The sequence below is a fragment of the Pholcus phalangioides genome, unplaced genomic scaffold (assembly GCF_987345545.1).
Source record: "Pholcus phalangioides strain wild (caught in Gottingen) unplaced genomic scaffold, Ppha-v1.0 ptg000042l_1, whole genome shotgun sequence".
Taxonomy (NCBI): Eukaryota; Metazoa; Arthropoda; class Arachnida; order Araneae; family Pholcidae; genus Pholcus; species Pholcus phalangioides.
The window spans coordinates 37,569-55,319 of NW_028301628.1; the positions used below are offsets into that span (position 1 = coordinate 37,569).

At 35.9% G+C, this 17,751-nt stretch overlaps 2 protein-coding genes across 7 annotated transcripts in view; one reads left to right on the forward strand and one right to left on the reverse strand.

The window, feature by feature from the left end:
* Window positions 1-7,787: 7,787 nt before the first annotated feature.
* Mpp6 (M-phase phosphoprotein 6) lies at window positions 7,788-15,769 on the reverse strand. Of its 2 annotated transcripts, none has more exons than XM_089255274.1 (5): window positions 15,609-15,769; window positions 13,482-13,582; window positions 12,430-12,520; window positions 10,930-11,012; window positions 7,788-8,005 (listed from the first exon to the last, which is right to left on the reverse strand). In XM_089255274.1, exons 1-5 carry the CDS (start codon window positions 15,654-15,656, stop codon window positions 7,870-7,872), a joined length of 459 nt encoding a protein of 152 aa, XP_089111400.1. In that variant the 5' UTR covers window positions 15,657-15,769; the 3' UTR covers window positions 7,788-7,869. The 2 variants fall into 2 exon arrangements, with proteins under 2 accessions (XP_089111400.1, XP_089111401.1); XM_089255275.1 differs by lacking the exon at window positions 15,609-15,769 and adding an exon at window positions 15,345-15,438.
* Window positions 15,770-16,008: 239 nt separating this feature from the next.
* Window positions 16,009-17,751, forward strand: part of roq (RING finger and CCCH-type zinc finger domain-containing protein roquin) — a 40,489-nt gene continuing 38,746 nt past the window's right edge. For 3 of the 5 annotated variants that reach the window (XM_089255289.1, XM_089255292.1, XM_089255291.1), the window contains exon 1: window positions 16,141-16,272. The gene's annotated coding sequence lies outside the window, so the exon portion shown is untranslated. Of the gene's footprint in view, window positions 16,273-17,751 lie in introns of all 5 variants that reach the window. The other 2 variants (XR_016195742.1, XM_089255290.1) reach the window with 2 other exon arrangements.

The following is a 17,751-nucleotide window of genomic DNA, read 5'->3' on the forward strand; positions in this document are numbered from 1 at the left end:
CGGTATTCGTGTAAAGTATCACTAGATAAAGAGTTTTTTCACCCATTATTGGCTTGTCATTTCTGCATCTTCGTTTATCCTCCAGCTGATCAGGTTGGGGTTTCCGGCCATACATTCCTATGTGATTTTTTTTTTTTTTTTTTTTTGTGTGCTTTTTATCTTGCTTTTGAATCACTCTGTATATTTTCATTCAGAAAAAAATAATCCTGGAATTCTGCATTTTCATTCGTTATGGTTAATGTGTTTGTAAATATAAATATTCTTGTATTTTTCTTGAAATACATTTTAGTAGACTATTTCGTATACTGTTTTAGTATACATTGTAGTAGCACTGTATTTCCCACCAAAGGTTATTGGTAAGCAATATTTTAGCAATTTGCCGCAATTCACAACATTTCTGGTGAGAATTGGCGTTGGCCAGTATTTACCGTCCCGATTTTCTGTATTTTTCTCGACCAAATATGGTCACCCCCCCCCCCCCTGATCATTATGGAATAAACGCTTTCATACACAACATTTGGTTCCATCTGATTAAATTTTTCGTCAAAAAAGGGTTTAAAAACGTCAACCTCGGTTATAACGACGAAATTTCGGACTGTATTCCAAGAAACGGTCGAGTTTTGTTTCATGTGACGTTTGACTCCCCCCCCCCCCCCCCGCTTTTTCGAGTGCCGAATTCCTTTTTTACTGTAAGTCATCGGTATCGAAGTTGTAGCATCACATCACGAATGTCTTTGTTATTTCAACTGCGAAATTACCTTTGGTCGGTTAAAAAACGTGATCGGTCATAAAAACAGCTGAACCATGCCCTTTTCTTCGCACGTTTTGCTGAATTTTTTTTTATCTTCCTGGATTTTAGCTCTTTTTCTTTCATTTCTACTACCTAGTACTGCTTATAAACAGAGTCTGGATTATATGCGCTAAAAAAGTGGCCAAACATGTACAAAAAAAGTGGCAAAATATGCACTAAAAAACGCGGAAACATGAACTAACAAATCCTGAAATATTGCATATTTCAGGTCTAAAAAATCAGATCAAATCTGCATTTAAAAATGCCAAGGTGTGATAAGAATCTAACATGTGATGTGCAAAAAACAAAATCAAATCCATCTAAATAATGTATGGGACTGAAAAAGAAAAATATAAGCAAAAAGTAACAAAAAGATGCATTTAAAGGGGCCGAAAAATGTAAAAATTCATAAAAATTGTTAAAATATGCATTTTAAAAAGCTGACATTTTTCTAAAGATAGGGAAATATGCGCGAAAAATTAGAAATATGACCTAAAAATGAAAAACGTGCAAAAAAATATAAAAAAACATGCTTATCAATAGCACTGAAGAAGACGAGAAAAGCAAATATGCGCATTTAAAATAAGTAAGCATTTAAAAGTGCAAAAACGTGTATTTAAAAATACCTAAAAACATATGACCTAACAAGAACAATAATACTCAACGGTGAAATATTTTCTTCAAAAAAAATTGGAGTTTGATTGAATTTGAAGGATAAAAAAGATAAAAATAATCCTAAAAACGTTGGTACAATGCGATTAATAGAAAAAATGCTAAAAATATGCACTCATTCTAAAACTTCAGTGATTTTAAGCATTTATATGCACTAACTATAAAAAGTGCTAAAATATGCAATTGCATATGCTCTTATGCGTTTGCATATTTTCCGCAGAGCCGTCTTAAGAGCATTATGGGCCAAGTGAATTTTCTTAGGCCCTAAAAGGCGAATTCTCCAAAATTACAACTATTTTTCATTTTTGTGAGGCCCCTCTTCTGAGGGCCCCGGGCCGTGCCCGCGTGAGCCCATGCTTTAAGACGGCACTGATTATCCAGGGTCTACTTATAAGTATTAAAAGGTCGTTATGTTTAAAATTTGAAAGGAAAAAACTTTGTTAAAGAATTTTATACTTAGAAAATAGAAAATTATATTATTCTTTCTTTAGTAGTAAGCAGTTATGAAAAGTCAATTTTAGTCATGTAAGCAGTTGCAGCGTTAATGCATTAGGTTAGAAAATAATGATACAATTGTAATAACTAATTACATGCATGAAAAACACAGATTTTGTACATTTTCTTGCAAAAAAAAAGACGCGGGGCATAGCGAAGTTTTAGACGTTGTATTGGATTGAATGGTCTTAAAAAAAGTAACAGGAGATGAATAAGGTCGTGCACATAGTGCGGCGACCAAGAGGTACGGGAGTGCAGAATAGAGACTAGCGACGAAAACAATTCTATTGTTTTGTACTACGCCGCACATAGGGCGAGGCGAAAGAGGTCACTCAATGAGATGCGCGACTTGAACAAACGTGTTTGTTCTCATCTCGATCTGCTGGTTTTCACTACCTGCTGATTGGTTCGTTTCTCCATTTTTCCCTTTCTTCTGCGGAAGGATCATCATCATCACACCCACCCTTTCAGAACCTCTCCGGTCATTTTCTCTATCCTCCTCCTCCTTTACTCTTCTCTCTTCCTCCACCCCCCTATGCATTTTTTTCTTTTTAGTCCTAATTCTTGTACCTCGTCCCCCTTCGCTCCACTATGAGCGCAGCCTCACGAACAAAACGTTGATGCTTATCATATCGATCGTTACAGTGAAACGGAATCAATATCGCGTGGTTGGTTATAACGACGGTCGACACCGTAATTCTAATTATTCATCGTAAATCTTCACCACACCAGTTGTTTTCAGTTTCAGGATGTAAAGTGTAGTATCCTCATACATCCTTTATCTTTTGAACCATTCGTGATAGGAACATATATTCTAGTTAGAAAAAATATCCAAATAACATGCCCATTTTACTAAGGGCCGTATATGTACTGCGATACAAATTTCATTTTTTATACGTCCCCCAACTTCCAATTACAGAGTAGTTGCCGCTCTATTTAGCCGCGCCCCCCCCCCTCCCAAAAAAAAAAAATAATAATTCCATGTTACATACACTGAGTTATTGCTGATTGAAAGTTACGGGGAGTACCTCAGAGCAATGGTTCTCAACCGGTGCTCCAGGGATCCGTATGCGCTTCCCAGGGGCTCCTCAGCCACTAGAGAAAAATAAAATAAATCAATCAAAACATCGAGACATTCTATCAACCATATTCCTCCTGAACCTGCACCATGTGACGTTTTCCTCGGATAATGAATTTGCTTAACGAACAACGATGCTCAGGTTCCAAAGAAGTGCAGTGACGAAAGCATTGGAGGATGCGACAAAAAAAACTTACATTCGGCGTTCACATCTTTGTATGAACAATATCAAACATGCATAATTACACAGGGTAGTCACTTTGAAGGAAACACCAAATAAACAGGTTGTAATAAAATAAGTCTCTCGAAACTTTTTGAATGCAGTAGTAATACCCTTTTCAAATCGAAACTAACGCGGATAATGAACAATTTCAAGTGAAGGCAGGTAGTTATTAATTCATCAAATTTCATGGGAACTTTTCAAATACGCGAGAGAAGCGCTAATGACTAAGGATACGAATTAAATGTCCGCTTTCCTCGTGTATTTGCCCATCCCTGTTGTGTTTTTATTAATAATAACCATCCTTTTCAAAACAACAATCGGCTCCCTTTTGATGAACGAGGACAGTGGCTTTCGGCAAAGAGATATTGGATAAATCATAAAAGAGGCGCCGATTGTGTCCTCACCCCCCCCCTCTCTTTCTCCTCCGTATCTTGGCTGCCTTTTGGTTCCGTAAATAATTAACTTTTAGAAATTCGGAGAGAAAGGTCGCGAGGTATGAAGAGAAAACCAACTCTGATGCACCACAACTGATGGGATTCATATGCAAATTACGATTGTGTGAGTGTGTGGCCCAGTTCAGAGAGCCTCTCGCCAAAGGAAATATTCATTCACATAAACGACTAATTGAGACGATTTAGTTGCTCCTGCGACTGTTGTTTATATCGCGTTTCGCTACAAAAGATGATAATTAGCTGCAAGTTTCCACAAAGTTCTGCATGAATTAGCTGCTGTGACTCGTCCGAGGAATTTCCCCTGACAATACATCCTGTTGCTTACAGTTTCCATTAGTATTGTAATTCCGGCCAAAATTCATCTAGACGAGGTTGCGAGGAAATATGCATAACGGCGATATATAAAATGATATGTAGATGTAAAATATATCCTGGCCTGAAAAAATTATCGAAAATATTTCCACCTGACCTACAGGGAAAGGAAGTCAAATAGCGATATCGGTATATGCTAGTTATGAGGGGTTGATTAAATGAAAATTTGACGAGAATCCATTGCGATAAGATATACGCACCACACTTGGTAACTGCACTGGGCCTAGAGGCAGAAATCTGATTATTTCGCAAGCCGTTTAGGTCTCTCGGACCGTAAGAGCAACCGATGCTTCACAATATCGTTAAGATCAAGGTGCTAGACACGATTCCGCGTTCGTTCGTGTGCTTCCTGATGTGGAGGGAGGGGGTACAAAGAAGTGAAATTTACATAATCGCAGGTCCAGACTGTTGGGCGTGTTCCAGAACGGCCCAGCGAAGTTTTGTAAGAATTTTATTGTTTTTCTGGGGGCCACGTGTTAATAATGTCATAAGAAACGTTAGTTCTGTAAGCGTCACAATGTCTTAAATTTGTGCGACAATGTCTCTTTATTTTTTAAATATATGACATCCATATTTTTTATGGGCATCTTTTTCTCAACCACCTCGTTGGGCATTTTGTCTGTTGTAGCGTTGTATTTGGGCTCAATCAGGACAATCTTAAGAGCATCATGGGCCCCGGGCCAAGTGATGTTTTTGAGGCCCTACCTGGAAAATTCTTCAAAATTTCAACCACTTCTCATTTTTGTGAGGCCCCTCTCCTTCCGAGGCCCCGTAGCAACAGGTCTACAACAGAGTACAAATTTTCAATCATTACTTTTCACTCATAGTTCGAAAAACAGATGGCAGCACTAGAAAAAATAATTATACAGAAACAATCTTCACGTTAGGTTCACAACACGTACACGCACGTTTCAACATGTACCAATTCGTTAGACGTTCCGCAGAGCAATATAGACGAGGAGCTGTGTGGCTGTCATCTGAGGTTTTGAGATGACTCGTACTGTTTCTTGATAAACAGAGCGGCTCCTAGGCTGAAATCTTGTGGGCCCCAGATGACTTTCATTGGTCCCTTTATGGTGAATTTACAGCACAAAAAACCGCAAAATGACGAGATTCGTCTTGAGCCCTGTCAGTCCCACCTTTGTCGGGGGGGGGGGGCGGCATGATGAGCGCTCTCAAGCAAGTAATGTTCAAGGACCTAAACCAGACTGAAAGTACAAGTTTGCCAGTTAGCATACTCGCTCTCAAAGGTTAGAGTACCAGATCTCACATAATCATGACGTCCTCCTATGCGCTTGGCTTCCGAGTGGGACCCATGCGTTAAGAAGACACTGTGTTGCTAAAGCCGGGTTTTCCTAGGAGCAAGGTTTTCTATGGTGCGTGCAGCGTGAAAACGCTGATTGGTCAAAAAACCTGAATTTCAGGTTTTTAACCAATCAGCGTTTTCACGCTGCACACGGCGCAAAAGTTCTACTCCTAGGAAAATCCGGCTTAAGGGCTTGTATCTTAGTCATATTTTTTCATACTCACGTAACATCGCCCATTTGGCAAAAATTGTGCCGTCTCTTTTCCCTACAGCCCTTGTAACCGTTTCATTTGATCACACCAAATACAAACATGTAACTATACTGTATTTCTGATACAGAACAGACATGGAACTAAAAGTTAACACCATATAACACTTAGGGGCCATACTTTTTGTTGATTCATTTTATTCATTAACAAAGTGAGCATTAGGGAATCTCCACGACCTCTTCCAAAAAAGGTTTGTTTAAATTATTTGAATTTCAGATCCCCCGCTCTTGAAAAAATGCAACACTTGCTCATGTGGAAAACAAGCTCAAGTTATAAATGAGAGACAGTCCCTCTGCCACAAATTACTGGCGAACACATTACTGTGTGTGTGACCCTAGAGACATACTTCGAATTAGAAAAAGTACCCAAATCACGTATAGAGCCTTCAGATACATCATTTATATTGCAAAGGGTCACATAATTATTAAAATTAAAAAATTAAATTTTTATTTCATCATCCTGTCTTCAAAAACCCAATCAGAAATTAGAAAGCTGCCCTGTCTCTTCTGAGGCCAACAAAAAAACAATCCGTTTTTCAAGTACAATAATAAGCAAAAAATAAGCTTGTCCGTCAGTTTGTAGTGTGTGTGTGGTTCTTTCCTTCATTTTCAGCAATGTTTGAATTCAAATATCTCAGCAAATATTGCACCAAAAAACATTAATTTTTTTTGGCCCTAGAAGGGCAACTTTCTAATTGGGTTTTTGGAGACAGAGTGATGAAATAAAAAGTATTTTTCTTAAATCTTAATAACTGTACGAGAGATGGTGCCACTTTCCCCATCCACGTGAAGGTTTCCAATAGCGGGCTGATGCGAAGATATACTTAGGAAAGGAAGTTGAACTGCCCTTGTGGGGAATCTAACCCACGTACTCTCACTTGATCGTACATGGATGGTCGGACCTAATTCAGGTTAAAGCTGTCAGTCTTGTTCAGTGCACACGAGCTCCAAGGAAAGATCAAAGCATTCGTTGCCTTTGTAGTCTAGTGAGCCCACCCAGCAAATGAGAGAACACGAATTCAATTCCCTGCACGGGCAGTTGAATTTTCTCTCTTTCCTAAATCCATCTTTGCATCAGTCAGCTGTTGAAAACCTTCGTAGACAAGTTATACAACCACTTGCAATATTAATGGCGTATCTGAAGTCTACACATTATTTGGATACTTTTTCTAAATGGAAGTATGCCTTTAGGATCAGTGGTTCGCCAGTAATTTTCATCCACCCTAATGAGTGTTCAATCTGTATAATTTTATCAACACTTAGTCTTCAAAATGATTAAATTAAAAATAGGTTTCAAAATGATATTAAAGATCTGTCACATCTGTTTTCTTCTATGCGCTTCTATATTATGAAGATCTCCACAAATGCTGTGTGTGAGAAAAGATTTAAAGGTTTAGCTAATGAGACAGGGGGAAGGTCTTTTTACTTGCCCAAGGCATAATGGAAGTAAATTGGGTAAGTCAGTCCAGGACGTTTTCTTTTCAAATTAAATTAATTCTTTGCTATCTATCACCATAGGCAATTTGGTAAGTTGAGCCGGAAGTGTGTGTGTACATAACAGTCTGAGAGTGTATCTACTATATACAAATTTTCAATCCTGCCATACTATATTTATAATTGTGAGTGAGAAGTTTAATGATTGGATATTTGTACCATTGTAGGTATGTTGCTCTCTGTGACTTTAAAGGGAGATAGCATGTGTGGTTATTACTGCCTTCTGCCTCTTTTATGCAATTTTTCTTTGCAAACATTGGCTATCAATAATAATCTTATGGTCATCTGAATAAATCAGTTTCATCACGGATTATAAAATATTAGAATAAACCAATCCACAAACTTACTATATAAATTTTAAACAATATTCTTATACTTTATGACAAGGCTTGACATAAATTCCATGCAGCATTTCTTTTAGAATTTCTGTCAGCGATCGTACTAACACAAAAAAAAGGGTTATCAAGTCCTGGAAAAAAATATAATTTTGTGGAATATTTTCTTGAAAAAAAAAATTGGCTCTTGAGAAACTTGACTGGATTTTTTTTTTTTTTTTCAATTTGTCAGATCCTGCTTCATAATTAAAAAAATAACTGAAAAGTTGTAAAAATATACATTTTTCAAGCACTACAGGATGTGGAAATGTACAACACTTTAATGAACAAATTCATGGAAGATGAACAGATGACAATATTTTGATTTATACTTCTGAAACTGAATCAACTGTCATCGGCAGGTTTTCGAAACTTTGGACGGCGCTTAGAATTGACTTCAGCATCTCCACTTGGGGTCATTTCTGTCTTCTTGCGTTTTGGAGTGAATTTCTTTTTCATGGTGTCTATGAGAGAGGTGTACCTGAAAATCAAAACAAAAATTCCATCTATGAAATCCCAGGTGTTGAGACAAATTGTTCATGTGAATAGTGTTTTTTACTCGTGAATACTGAATTTTAATTTTAGTCCAATACAACATAATACAAGGGCTACAAACAATACTACAATTGGACCAGCTTATAACGAACACATATATTATGAATTTTCATATATAACAAAGTTTTTCCATGTCTCGTGAATTTCATATTGCATCTCTATGTTATTTTAATTGCTTATAATGAAAATTGATTTCAGCAAAGTACGCTTACAGCGAATTTTCAGCTGCTTTTAAATTTTAAAGTACATTTGCCACAAATTTCCTTATCTTATCAAAATCTTCTTATCTGTAAATTTACCTTTCTACAATGACCTTTTTTCTTTGGAGAAAAATCTATTTGAGTGTTTTTGAGTATTGTGAGAATGGTAAGATCCTCTTCGCCTCACTTTTGTTTTTTACTTTTCTACTTACTATTAAAACCTAAAGAAGGTATAGAGCATAGGCGGAGATGGACTTGGAAGTCTCTGGGCGGGGAGGGGGGGGGCACGATGATGATGATATCAATTCGTATATTCATATATACATTAGATCAGTTGACTCCCCCTTTGCCGCTGCCCCCCCCCCCATATCTCCGCCCATGGTATAGAGCCTCCTATATCTGTTACAAAGTTAAATTCTATTTTGCTTGCAGAAAAACTTTTCAGAAAACTATTTGTTTTCAAGAATCCAACATTCAAAACACCTTTTGTGCTCATTTATCGATCTCTGGCTAGATTCGAATGCTGGTTGTGGTGGAATTATTGTGTACGACTTAATTTTCAAAAGGTTAAAGTGCAAAATGCTAACTGTTACTTCGAAAATTGGAGCTTTATACCATATAGATAGCCAAAAATTGAAAAAAAAAGTGAGGTATCGAAAAAAAATTTAAGATTCCACACATAATTTATCAATACTTTTGAACAAAGAGAAATTGGAGAGAAAGTTCTTGGATGGTTCAAGAATAGATTCAGAAAAAGAGCTCATATAGATGTGGAAGCACTTATTTTTTAATGGTTAAAAAAAAATGGTAGAAAAAACATTAAATTTTGCACGATTATTGGGCAAAAGTTATTTCAGTACAAACACCTTACACATTGGCACCCATTTATTTATTTATTCAATATTGTTTGGCCGAAGCCTATACAAGAGAATGCGGAAGTTATGTATGATGAAAATGACGATTGATGAAACAGGAAAATTTGAAAATCGTAGTACAATCTATAATATTTGGTCGTAGGTTGTTCCAGTTGATAATAGTTCTCAGGAAGAAACTAAATTTGTGACAATCTGAACAGGTAAAGATGGGCTGAAGTTTTGAAGTTTTTGGGAATGATCGAGTGTAACAGAGAAATATGAGGGTTTAATTAGAATGTTGGAAGTGTCAATATGAAAAACCCATGGAGGATGTTGAAAAGAAAAGTTAAATGAGAGATAAATCAAAGAGAGAAGAGTGGTTGAATATTGAGTTGGCGCTTGAAAATCCGATATGGAAACAGATGAAGACCGTCAGTTAAAATGAAGCGAATGGACTTATTTTGGATAGATTCTAATTTGTCTATGTTGGTTTTGGTATGGGGATCCCAGGCTTCACAGGCATAGGAGAGAGCAGGAAGAATATATGTCTAGTAGCACAAGTGATGGACATGACGGGCAGAATTTTTCAGGTTACAGTGAAGGGAAAAGAGTTTTTGGAGACATTTATTAAAAATATAATCAATGTGAAGGTTCCAGCAGAGATGGGAAGAGATTATAATGCCCAGGTATTTATAATGGGAAACCTCAGGGATCAAAGAGTTGTTTATCGAGTAAGGGAAATTGTGGGGTATTCTTTTACAGGTAACTTTCATAAAAAGTTTTTGAGAAGTTGAGGGGCAATTCGCAGGTTGAGCACCATTCGGAAATAATGTTAAGGTTGTGTTGGAGAAATTCTTGGTCGGAAAGATTGGGCACTGTTTTGTAGATGATACAATCATCAGCGAAGAGTCTGATACGGCAGTTTAGGAGTCGGGTAGATATATAACTTAGAAACTTAGAAATAATAATGGTGCGAGGACCAAACTCTGGGGTGTGCCAGACTTGACATGAAGGAATGGGGAGTTCTGGCCCCTGTATGAGACAAACTGGCTATGGTTAATGAGGAAGGCCTCCACCCATTTAAGCAGTTGAACATTTAGACCAAAATTTGAAAGTTTTAGGAGAAGTTTATTGTGGGGCATCCCGTCAATGCTTTGAAAAAATCTAGGAAAATGATATCGGATTGAAGGTTTTTGTCAATGGTGTCTGTTAAGTCATGTATGAAAAGTGTTAATTGGGTAGATACAGATAAAGATGATCTAAATCCATGTTGGTTAGGAAAGAAAAAGTTAATCGAGTTGAGTTGGATACAGATTTACTTGGCAATTATGCGTTCAAAGAGCTTGCAGCAAGAGGTGATTGCGACAGGTCTAAAATTGAGAGGGTGGGACTGCGAACCTGTTTGATGGATGGAAATTATCTTATTAATTTTCCAGTCAGAGGGTAGATTAGATGTGTTCAGTGAGACGTTGAAAATAATGAAGAGATAGTTACAAATTTCATCAGCGCCGAATTTTAGGATATGATTGGGATCCCATCAGGGCCAGTAGAGTGGGGTTTTAGTTTTTTTAGAGGACTCAGGAGACAAGCTTTACAAAAGGGGCTGTGCAGGTCTGGGTTTGCATGGATGTCTACCAACACTAACAAATTCCCTGGACGGATCATGCTGAACCCTTGGAAATACGTGAGGATCAAGTTATAAATATATTTATTATTAATATTTATAAAAATTAATGAAAACTCTACAAGATACACGAAATTGTATTGTGTAGTAAATGAAGATATTTTCTTCATACCTTTGAGCCATTTCTTCATTGGACAGACCATCCATTTTCTTGAGCTTATCCAAGTCTTTCAGATCATTATCGTGCATTAATCTCTAAAAATATAAAAATAGATTTCAAATAATGAAATAACACTATACATATCAATAGGAAAATAATATGCTACACAGCTCAAACTGTAGCCTGTCTTCAATCAATTTAAATCTTTTCTACTAAAACTGAGATTTCAGAACTGCACTTGTACCTTTTTTTAAATAGCCCAAGTCAATTTGCATTTTCCTACCTAGACATAATTGGTTTTTCTTATACATTTTTACCCCAGACAATATGATTGCAGTTGCACGCTTATACTGAAAACCAATGACCACATGCTGACCAGTAAAAAATCTGCTTCATTTTCCTGGTTTTTTTTTGACCAAAACTCCCAAAGAAAGAAATTATTTGATATATAATTCTCTCAAAATCATTAAAATGTTTTTTGAATTTGTTTTTTACTTAGCAGAATTTTCCCTTGGCTTTTATAAAATATTTGCATATTTCCCTGACTTTTGTCTACTATTTTATATTTATTTTTATTTCTTTGACCATTTTTCATTTCCCCGACTCTACAGGGAAACATGTGTTGAGCAATTTAAGATTCACTTTTATGTACTTCATCATGTTTATATTTAATTGCTGAAGTTTTAGTGTGCTGTTTGGTTCAAAGCAAGTCATCTGTATCAAGGGATGATTCTCAGTATTCCTTTGCACACACCAAAATTTCACTTATCCACTAACTGAAAAATGTGACTGTTCTTTTTAAATATTTTATCAAATCCTTACTCACATTTGCCAAAAATTATGAATGCCACAACTTTAATGTCAGCAAAGCAACATTTTATGGGCAAAAAATTAAAAAAAAAGATAGCTCTTCTCTTTCACTGATAACCACATCAGTGTCAATTATGATAAAATTTTCTATTTAGCTCTGGAATTGATTAGTGTTTCTAATTTTTTTTTTCAAGCATGTCAATTTTCTTATAAAAGTTATCATAGCCAATCTTATAAAAAAATGATTCATAAATATAATCTGCATTTCATTTAGCAGCTTCAAAGTTACATATATATTGAAAATGCAAGAAATAAGATAGAAATTTGCAAAATATAATTTAAAAAAAAAAAATTTATTCAGACAGAGTTACTAATGATGTGTGCATCTATACCCTACCAAAAAAAATAATAATAATAATAATCGCTAAAGCAAAGAACATTTAGATAGTTTAGACATTTTAGATAACTGAAGATAGCAACGCCAAGAGCAAAGCATGGACAGAAATTAATTTCTGCAAAGACATTATATTAATCTGTGAAACAAAAGCAATCAGAAATCTAAAGTTATAATGAAAAAGATTATAAAATAATAAGTTAAAAAACCTAAATTTCAAGTTTTTTAACCGATCGGCAACAAGGTTTCATCTTTAAGTTATAAAAATCCAAGTCCTACTCATCAGTAATGAATAAATATTTACTCACCTCTATATCTGGGTTCATGCCTTTAAAAGAAAACCGTCCGAATTGAAGTTGCTCACAAGGCACAAAACTATGCTCTATCACACACATCTGGCTGAAATAAAACGACTGAAATTATTCACAACAAGAAAAAAAATATGTAAAGGCAATAAATAATACATTTGCATGGAGCTACAAATAACTTTTTTTTTTCAATTTATACCCAAGCAAAAGGTAGTTTTTTAAGACTAAAATGTTTCTACTTATATATATTATGTATAAGTATACAACATTTATAGTATCAGAAAAATAATATATCATTTATCTCATGCATAATAAGAATTGAAAATGCAGCTCTGAATATAAAAGCTAAAGAAATTTTAAGGCCCATGATTTTGTTCATTTAATAAATTTTTAAGCCGTTTTATAAATTTCACTAATCTGCATTATAACTGGCATCACGGAAATAACCAATCCCCTTATAAAATGTCACATCTGTTTTCAATTTTTTGCAGGTGATAGTGCCCCCCCCCCCCCGCCCTGAAGAATAACAGTACAAAAAATACTCTGGAAAGAAAAGAAAAGTTATATTTTATACACCGTCTCTTTCCTTCTCTGTGTTATAAAAACGTAAATGATAGTTGACTCCACCCACTGGCTGTTAATCAACAGATTGGGGGGGGGGGGATGGAAAACATGCTCAAGAAGGAAAAAAAAACAGTCTTTAGGCTTATCATTACCCAAATAAAAGTTTTAAGAAGGCAAGAAATCTTGTAATTGCTGAAATACAAAGCATCAAGTTAGGCGAGATATCTCGTCATTGCCCTGAGAGGGTGAAAGTACAATTTGAAAAAAAGTTTTCTTTTCATCTCAAGTTGATTTTAAATGCTTTCTTGTATGTGACTTAACTTTCACGTACAGGCCTTTGGAAATAACTTTGGATGATCTCTATTTGACGTATCAGCGATAAATCTGGTAACCTTATCCTAATCTAATTGCATGTTGGGGGGAAAGGAAGGGGGAAAGAAAAGAATAAATAAAAAAAAAAGCAAGATTAAACTTCAATCAAAGCTTACTTTCCTCTGAGCATAGAATCTGGAATTTCACTATTAAATAAAATTCTTTTTTCTTCGTCTTCCACAGTTTCTTCTAGTTTCTCTTTGCTTTTCTTCATAAACTGAAATAAGTAAAATAATAAAAATAACAGTGTTATGTTGAAACAAAAGCATATGATTTGACTTTACCATAAAACAACTATTAGTAATAGTTATTAGTTAGTATTAGTTTGATCGCTGCTATCAGACTATATCAGAGGTTACCAACAACGATTTGACTTTGCCATAAAACAACTATTAGTAATAGTTATTAGTTAGTATTAGTTTGCCACGATCAAACTGCAACCGTCGCGATTATCCTTAAGTTATACTGGGCTATTCATTATAAACATTTAGAGAAAACGAGCATTGATTACTTTTTCTAAGGAATATTTATTTTAAAAAAGACTTTCTTTTGCACATTATTTTTCATTCATTTTTCACTGGACTCATTTTGACATTGGAAGCTGCTAGGAGCGAAAACAAGTGCATGCATAAGAGCGTTGTAGAAATCTAGTGCATACACTCAACTTGTTTTCGCTCCTAATAGCTTTCCTTACAATTGGCCTGATAGTGAGGGTAGAAAGCAGCATTTCTCGAATATGAAACACATAACTCAGGCATCATAAAAAAAGCTTATATAACAACTTTTGTCATACAGCGATTCATTAAAAACTCCACAGAGGAATGTTTACAAGGTAGGCCTATATGTATAGCTTAGTAGTTGGATCGTCATTATCAAGACTGGAAACGTAGTGATGGAATTCAAGGTGGAACTATTCTATAAATATTTCACATGGCATCTAAGCAATTTTATAATACGCTGAAAGGACAATTATCTGACTATATCAGAGGTTACCAACAACAATTAACATGTATCTCTAAACATATGCATGCCCCCCCCAAGGGCAGGGTTAACAGGGCTCCAACCTGTTATGATTCTTTTTTTTTTGGAACAACCAAAGTATAATCTTTTTTCCTTTGACGACTTTTTTTCAGCGATTTCCTTTCTAGAATTTTGGCACCTTCTTTCCTGATCAGCCATTTTCTTTCCTCAGTATTTTTTTTTTCTTTCATCCACTATTATTTTCCTTAGGTTGCATTCGTTTTTACTGTTGGTCATCATCTGAAAGGTGACGTCAACTACATAGAGGTCGCTAATAATAGTAGGCTTTTACACAGAGAGCATGCATTTGAATAAAGTCCATTCGCATTTTACAGTTTGTTTGTTTTTTTCGTTAATACACCGTCAATCGACTGCTTTTACAAGAGGACACCAGTATTTATGGGTACGGGACAATTCTAGATCATGGTCTTGCAGAGAATTTTTCTCTAATAGTTGTTAATAAATGGAATAGTTTACCTGTGAGGGAAGTAAATTCTAACAATTGACATGTTTAAAAAGAATTACCATAAAAATGTTGGGGTAAATCGAGAAGCTATCCATACATAGAATAAAACAACCACAGATCCATTTTATGGGCATTGTATAATATTTTTTCATGCATATATATTATTTCTAGTTTTTGTAATGTTCCTGAATTTTTAATTCGGGGGTTGCTGTATTTTCTGATGGCCCAACATGTCGCCAAGGCTGCAAAGCCGAGTTTTCCTAGAAGTAAAATTTCTGCGCCGCGTGCAGCGTTTTTAAGCCGATTGGTTAAGAACCTGAATTTCACGCTGGACGCGAGGCAGAAAGTCTACTAGGAAAACCCGACCCGGCTTAACAGACGCCGAAAGAACGAACGACTTGTCGGGCCATCGAACGTGTGTTTGGTACTGAATTAAAAAATCGCCAACTGCGGATTATACTATAGCTGTTCCTTAGAGCCATAACGTTCTCACTTTTTTTTGGCGATGCGTTGGAGATTATTTTCTTCGGCAAGAAAGACGTCCGAAAGTGTGACTTCGTTTCCCTCCTGGCGACTTCTCGTCATGGTTTCGGGTGTTTTTCTCACTAAAGAAAATAATCACCAACACATCACCAAAAGGGATTACACTACAGCTATTCCCAAAATATCGCTATAAGCAGGTTTATCGTTATACACAGGTTCCATTGTATTTGTCATAATACTATTCAGATCAAAAAATATAGTCCAATCATTTTACTTTCATCTCCAACACATGTTGTGACAGCTTTGTTCTAGGGTAGGCCATTTTTTTCAATTTATATTTGTCATTAACACACTAAAATTAAGATAACACTCTATAAATCGGCGACTAGAGCAATTTCCGCCACACGATGTACATGTATGTAAACAAACAAAACGGAACCTGACGTTTTTATCTTCTTCTTCGACTAGTTTAATATTATACAGGGCTACAGCAATAAGGTCTGTCTCCTGTTGAAATTTTTAAAAAAAACTCAGACGTGCGACACATTAAATTGAAAAATAAATGGAAAAAATTTAATTTCTAACAATTAAATTTAAAAAATTTAAATGAATCCAATTGAATTTTAAAAAAAAATGCTTTCATTCTCTTGAAATTTTTTCCCTCCCCGAGAAATGAAACGAGGAGCGCCCTCTAGTATGGAGCAATGATGAAATGTTGGTCTCGATTGAAGTAGTCCGCGTTGAAATTTTTATTTTATTATTATTATTATTATTATTGCGATCGCATCCACTGTTGCTCTCTCGCCAAGTGATGCCCGGTTTTGCTTCTTTTATCAAACTTCAGATCATTTTGTTTTTATAGCTTCATAGAAACGAATAATCTCCAAATCTTCCCCCTCCCCCATTATCACCGATAAAAGATGGAACTCCAAATAATGGTAAAAGTAACTAAGTTGTGCATATATATATATACATACTATACTACTAAAATCAAAACCTATAAAACAACCAATAAATATCCGTGATGTGACACGGATAATATACAATTCAATGATAATGGTTAATGATTGCATAATGATCAAAATTAAAGTGATTCAAATACAAATCTTGCCAAATTGTTTTGGGATGATAAAATAATTATGCATAGGCCACATTGAAGCTAATGGAGTTATTTTTTGTCTACAATGAGGCTGTTAGCTTTTAAGTTCTCGCCAATGTTGACATATACTAGGGCAGTGTTTCGCATATGCTCTCCCCCCCCCCCCTTGTGGTCCTGGAATAATCTTGGGATGGAGGCCCACATGTGCAGGCTTGGACAAATCTACTACCTGACATGTCCAGGGGATGTAAAAACTTTGATCACACATGCATTTTTTTTCGACTACTTGTCTGGCCTGGGCACAGGGCCGTCTTAACGCATGGACCCACCCAAGCACTTCAAGAGAAGAGGGGGCCCCCCCTCAGAAAAATTAGAAGTACTTGAATGTTTCGAGAATTTGCCAGGTAGGGCGCAGAAAAAACACTTGGCCCTTTGGCCCATAATGCTCTTATAATGAACCTGGCTGGCCTATAGATAAAGGTAGAAGATAATGATGTTCATACCCAATAATAACATTCTTTGGGCATGCAAAATTTTAATGTCCGACTTGGCATGTGAGTTCTTTGAGATTCGTCCAGTCGTGGCTATGGGTGAAAATAAAAAATAGAGCCCCTGTGAGATTGCTAATGGTGCCACAGTGAGCTGTGAAAAAAAAAAACATTGATCCTGACATCTTGCTGCAGGGCGCCTAGACTGAGGTTATTTGTGGGCCCTAATATCAGACTTTTTCAGGTGACCTGTTATAGTGAATTTTTATGAAATGATAAAAAAAATTGTCAGAAAAAGAATTGTCCCAGGCTGGAACCCTGCCAACCCTACCCTCGTAGGATTTCATGACATCATTATAGCTTCATAGAAACAAATATTCCCCAAATATCCCTGTCCCTCCATTATCGCAGATAAAAGCGGGAACTCAGTAAAATGGTAAAAGTAGCTAAGTTGTGTATATACCAGCAGTACTCAAACTTTTTCCACCTGCGGCACCCCCTTTCAACGCTTATCCGTGGCTCCCCAGAGCAGTTTAACAAAGTGTCTCTTCGAAAAACTTTTGTCATCCTTCGTTGTAGCATCCCTGACAAAATTTGATGGTGCACAGTTTGAGAATCTGTGGTATATACTGAACTATTAAAAATTGAAACCTATAAAACAACCAATAGAATATCCATGATGTGACATGGATAAAATACATTCAAACAATTCAATGATTATGAATATAATTACTACGTTATGATAATCAAATTAAAGTGCTCCAAGCGATTCAAATACAAATCTTGTCAAATTGTTTTGGGATGTTAAAATAATTGTATATATAGGCTAC

Bases quoted from the DNA above. Each gene is read 5' to 3' on its own strand.
- Mpp6 (XM_089255274.1), bottom strand. From the start codon at position 15,656: ATGGCCTACCCTAGAACAAAGCTGTCACAACATGTGTTGGAGATGAAA. The intron at 12,521-13,481 runs GTAAGCTTTGAT...GTTTTATTTCAG, and splicing joins GATTCTATGCTCAGAGGAAA to CCAGATGTGTGTGATAGAGC. The intron at 11,013-12,429 runs GTGAGTAAATAT...TTATATTTTTAG, and splicing joins GCATGAACCCAGATATAGAG to AGATTAATGCACGATAATGA.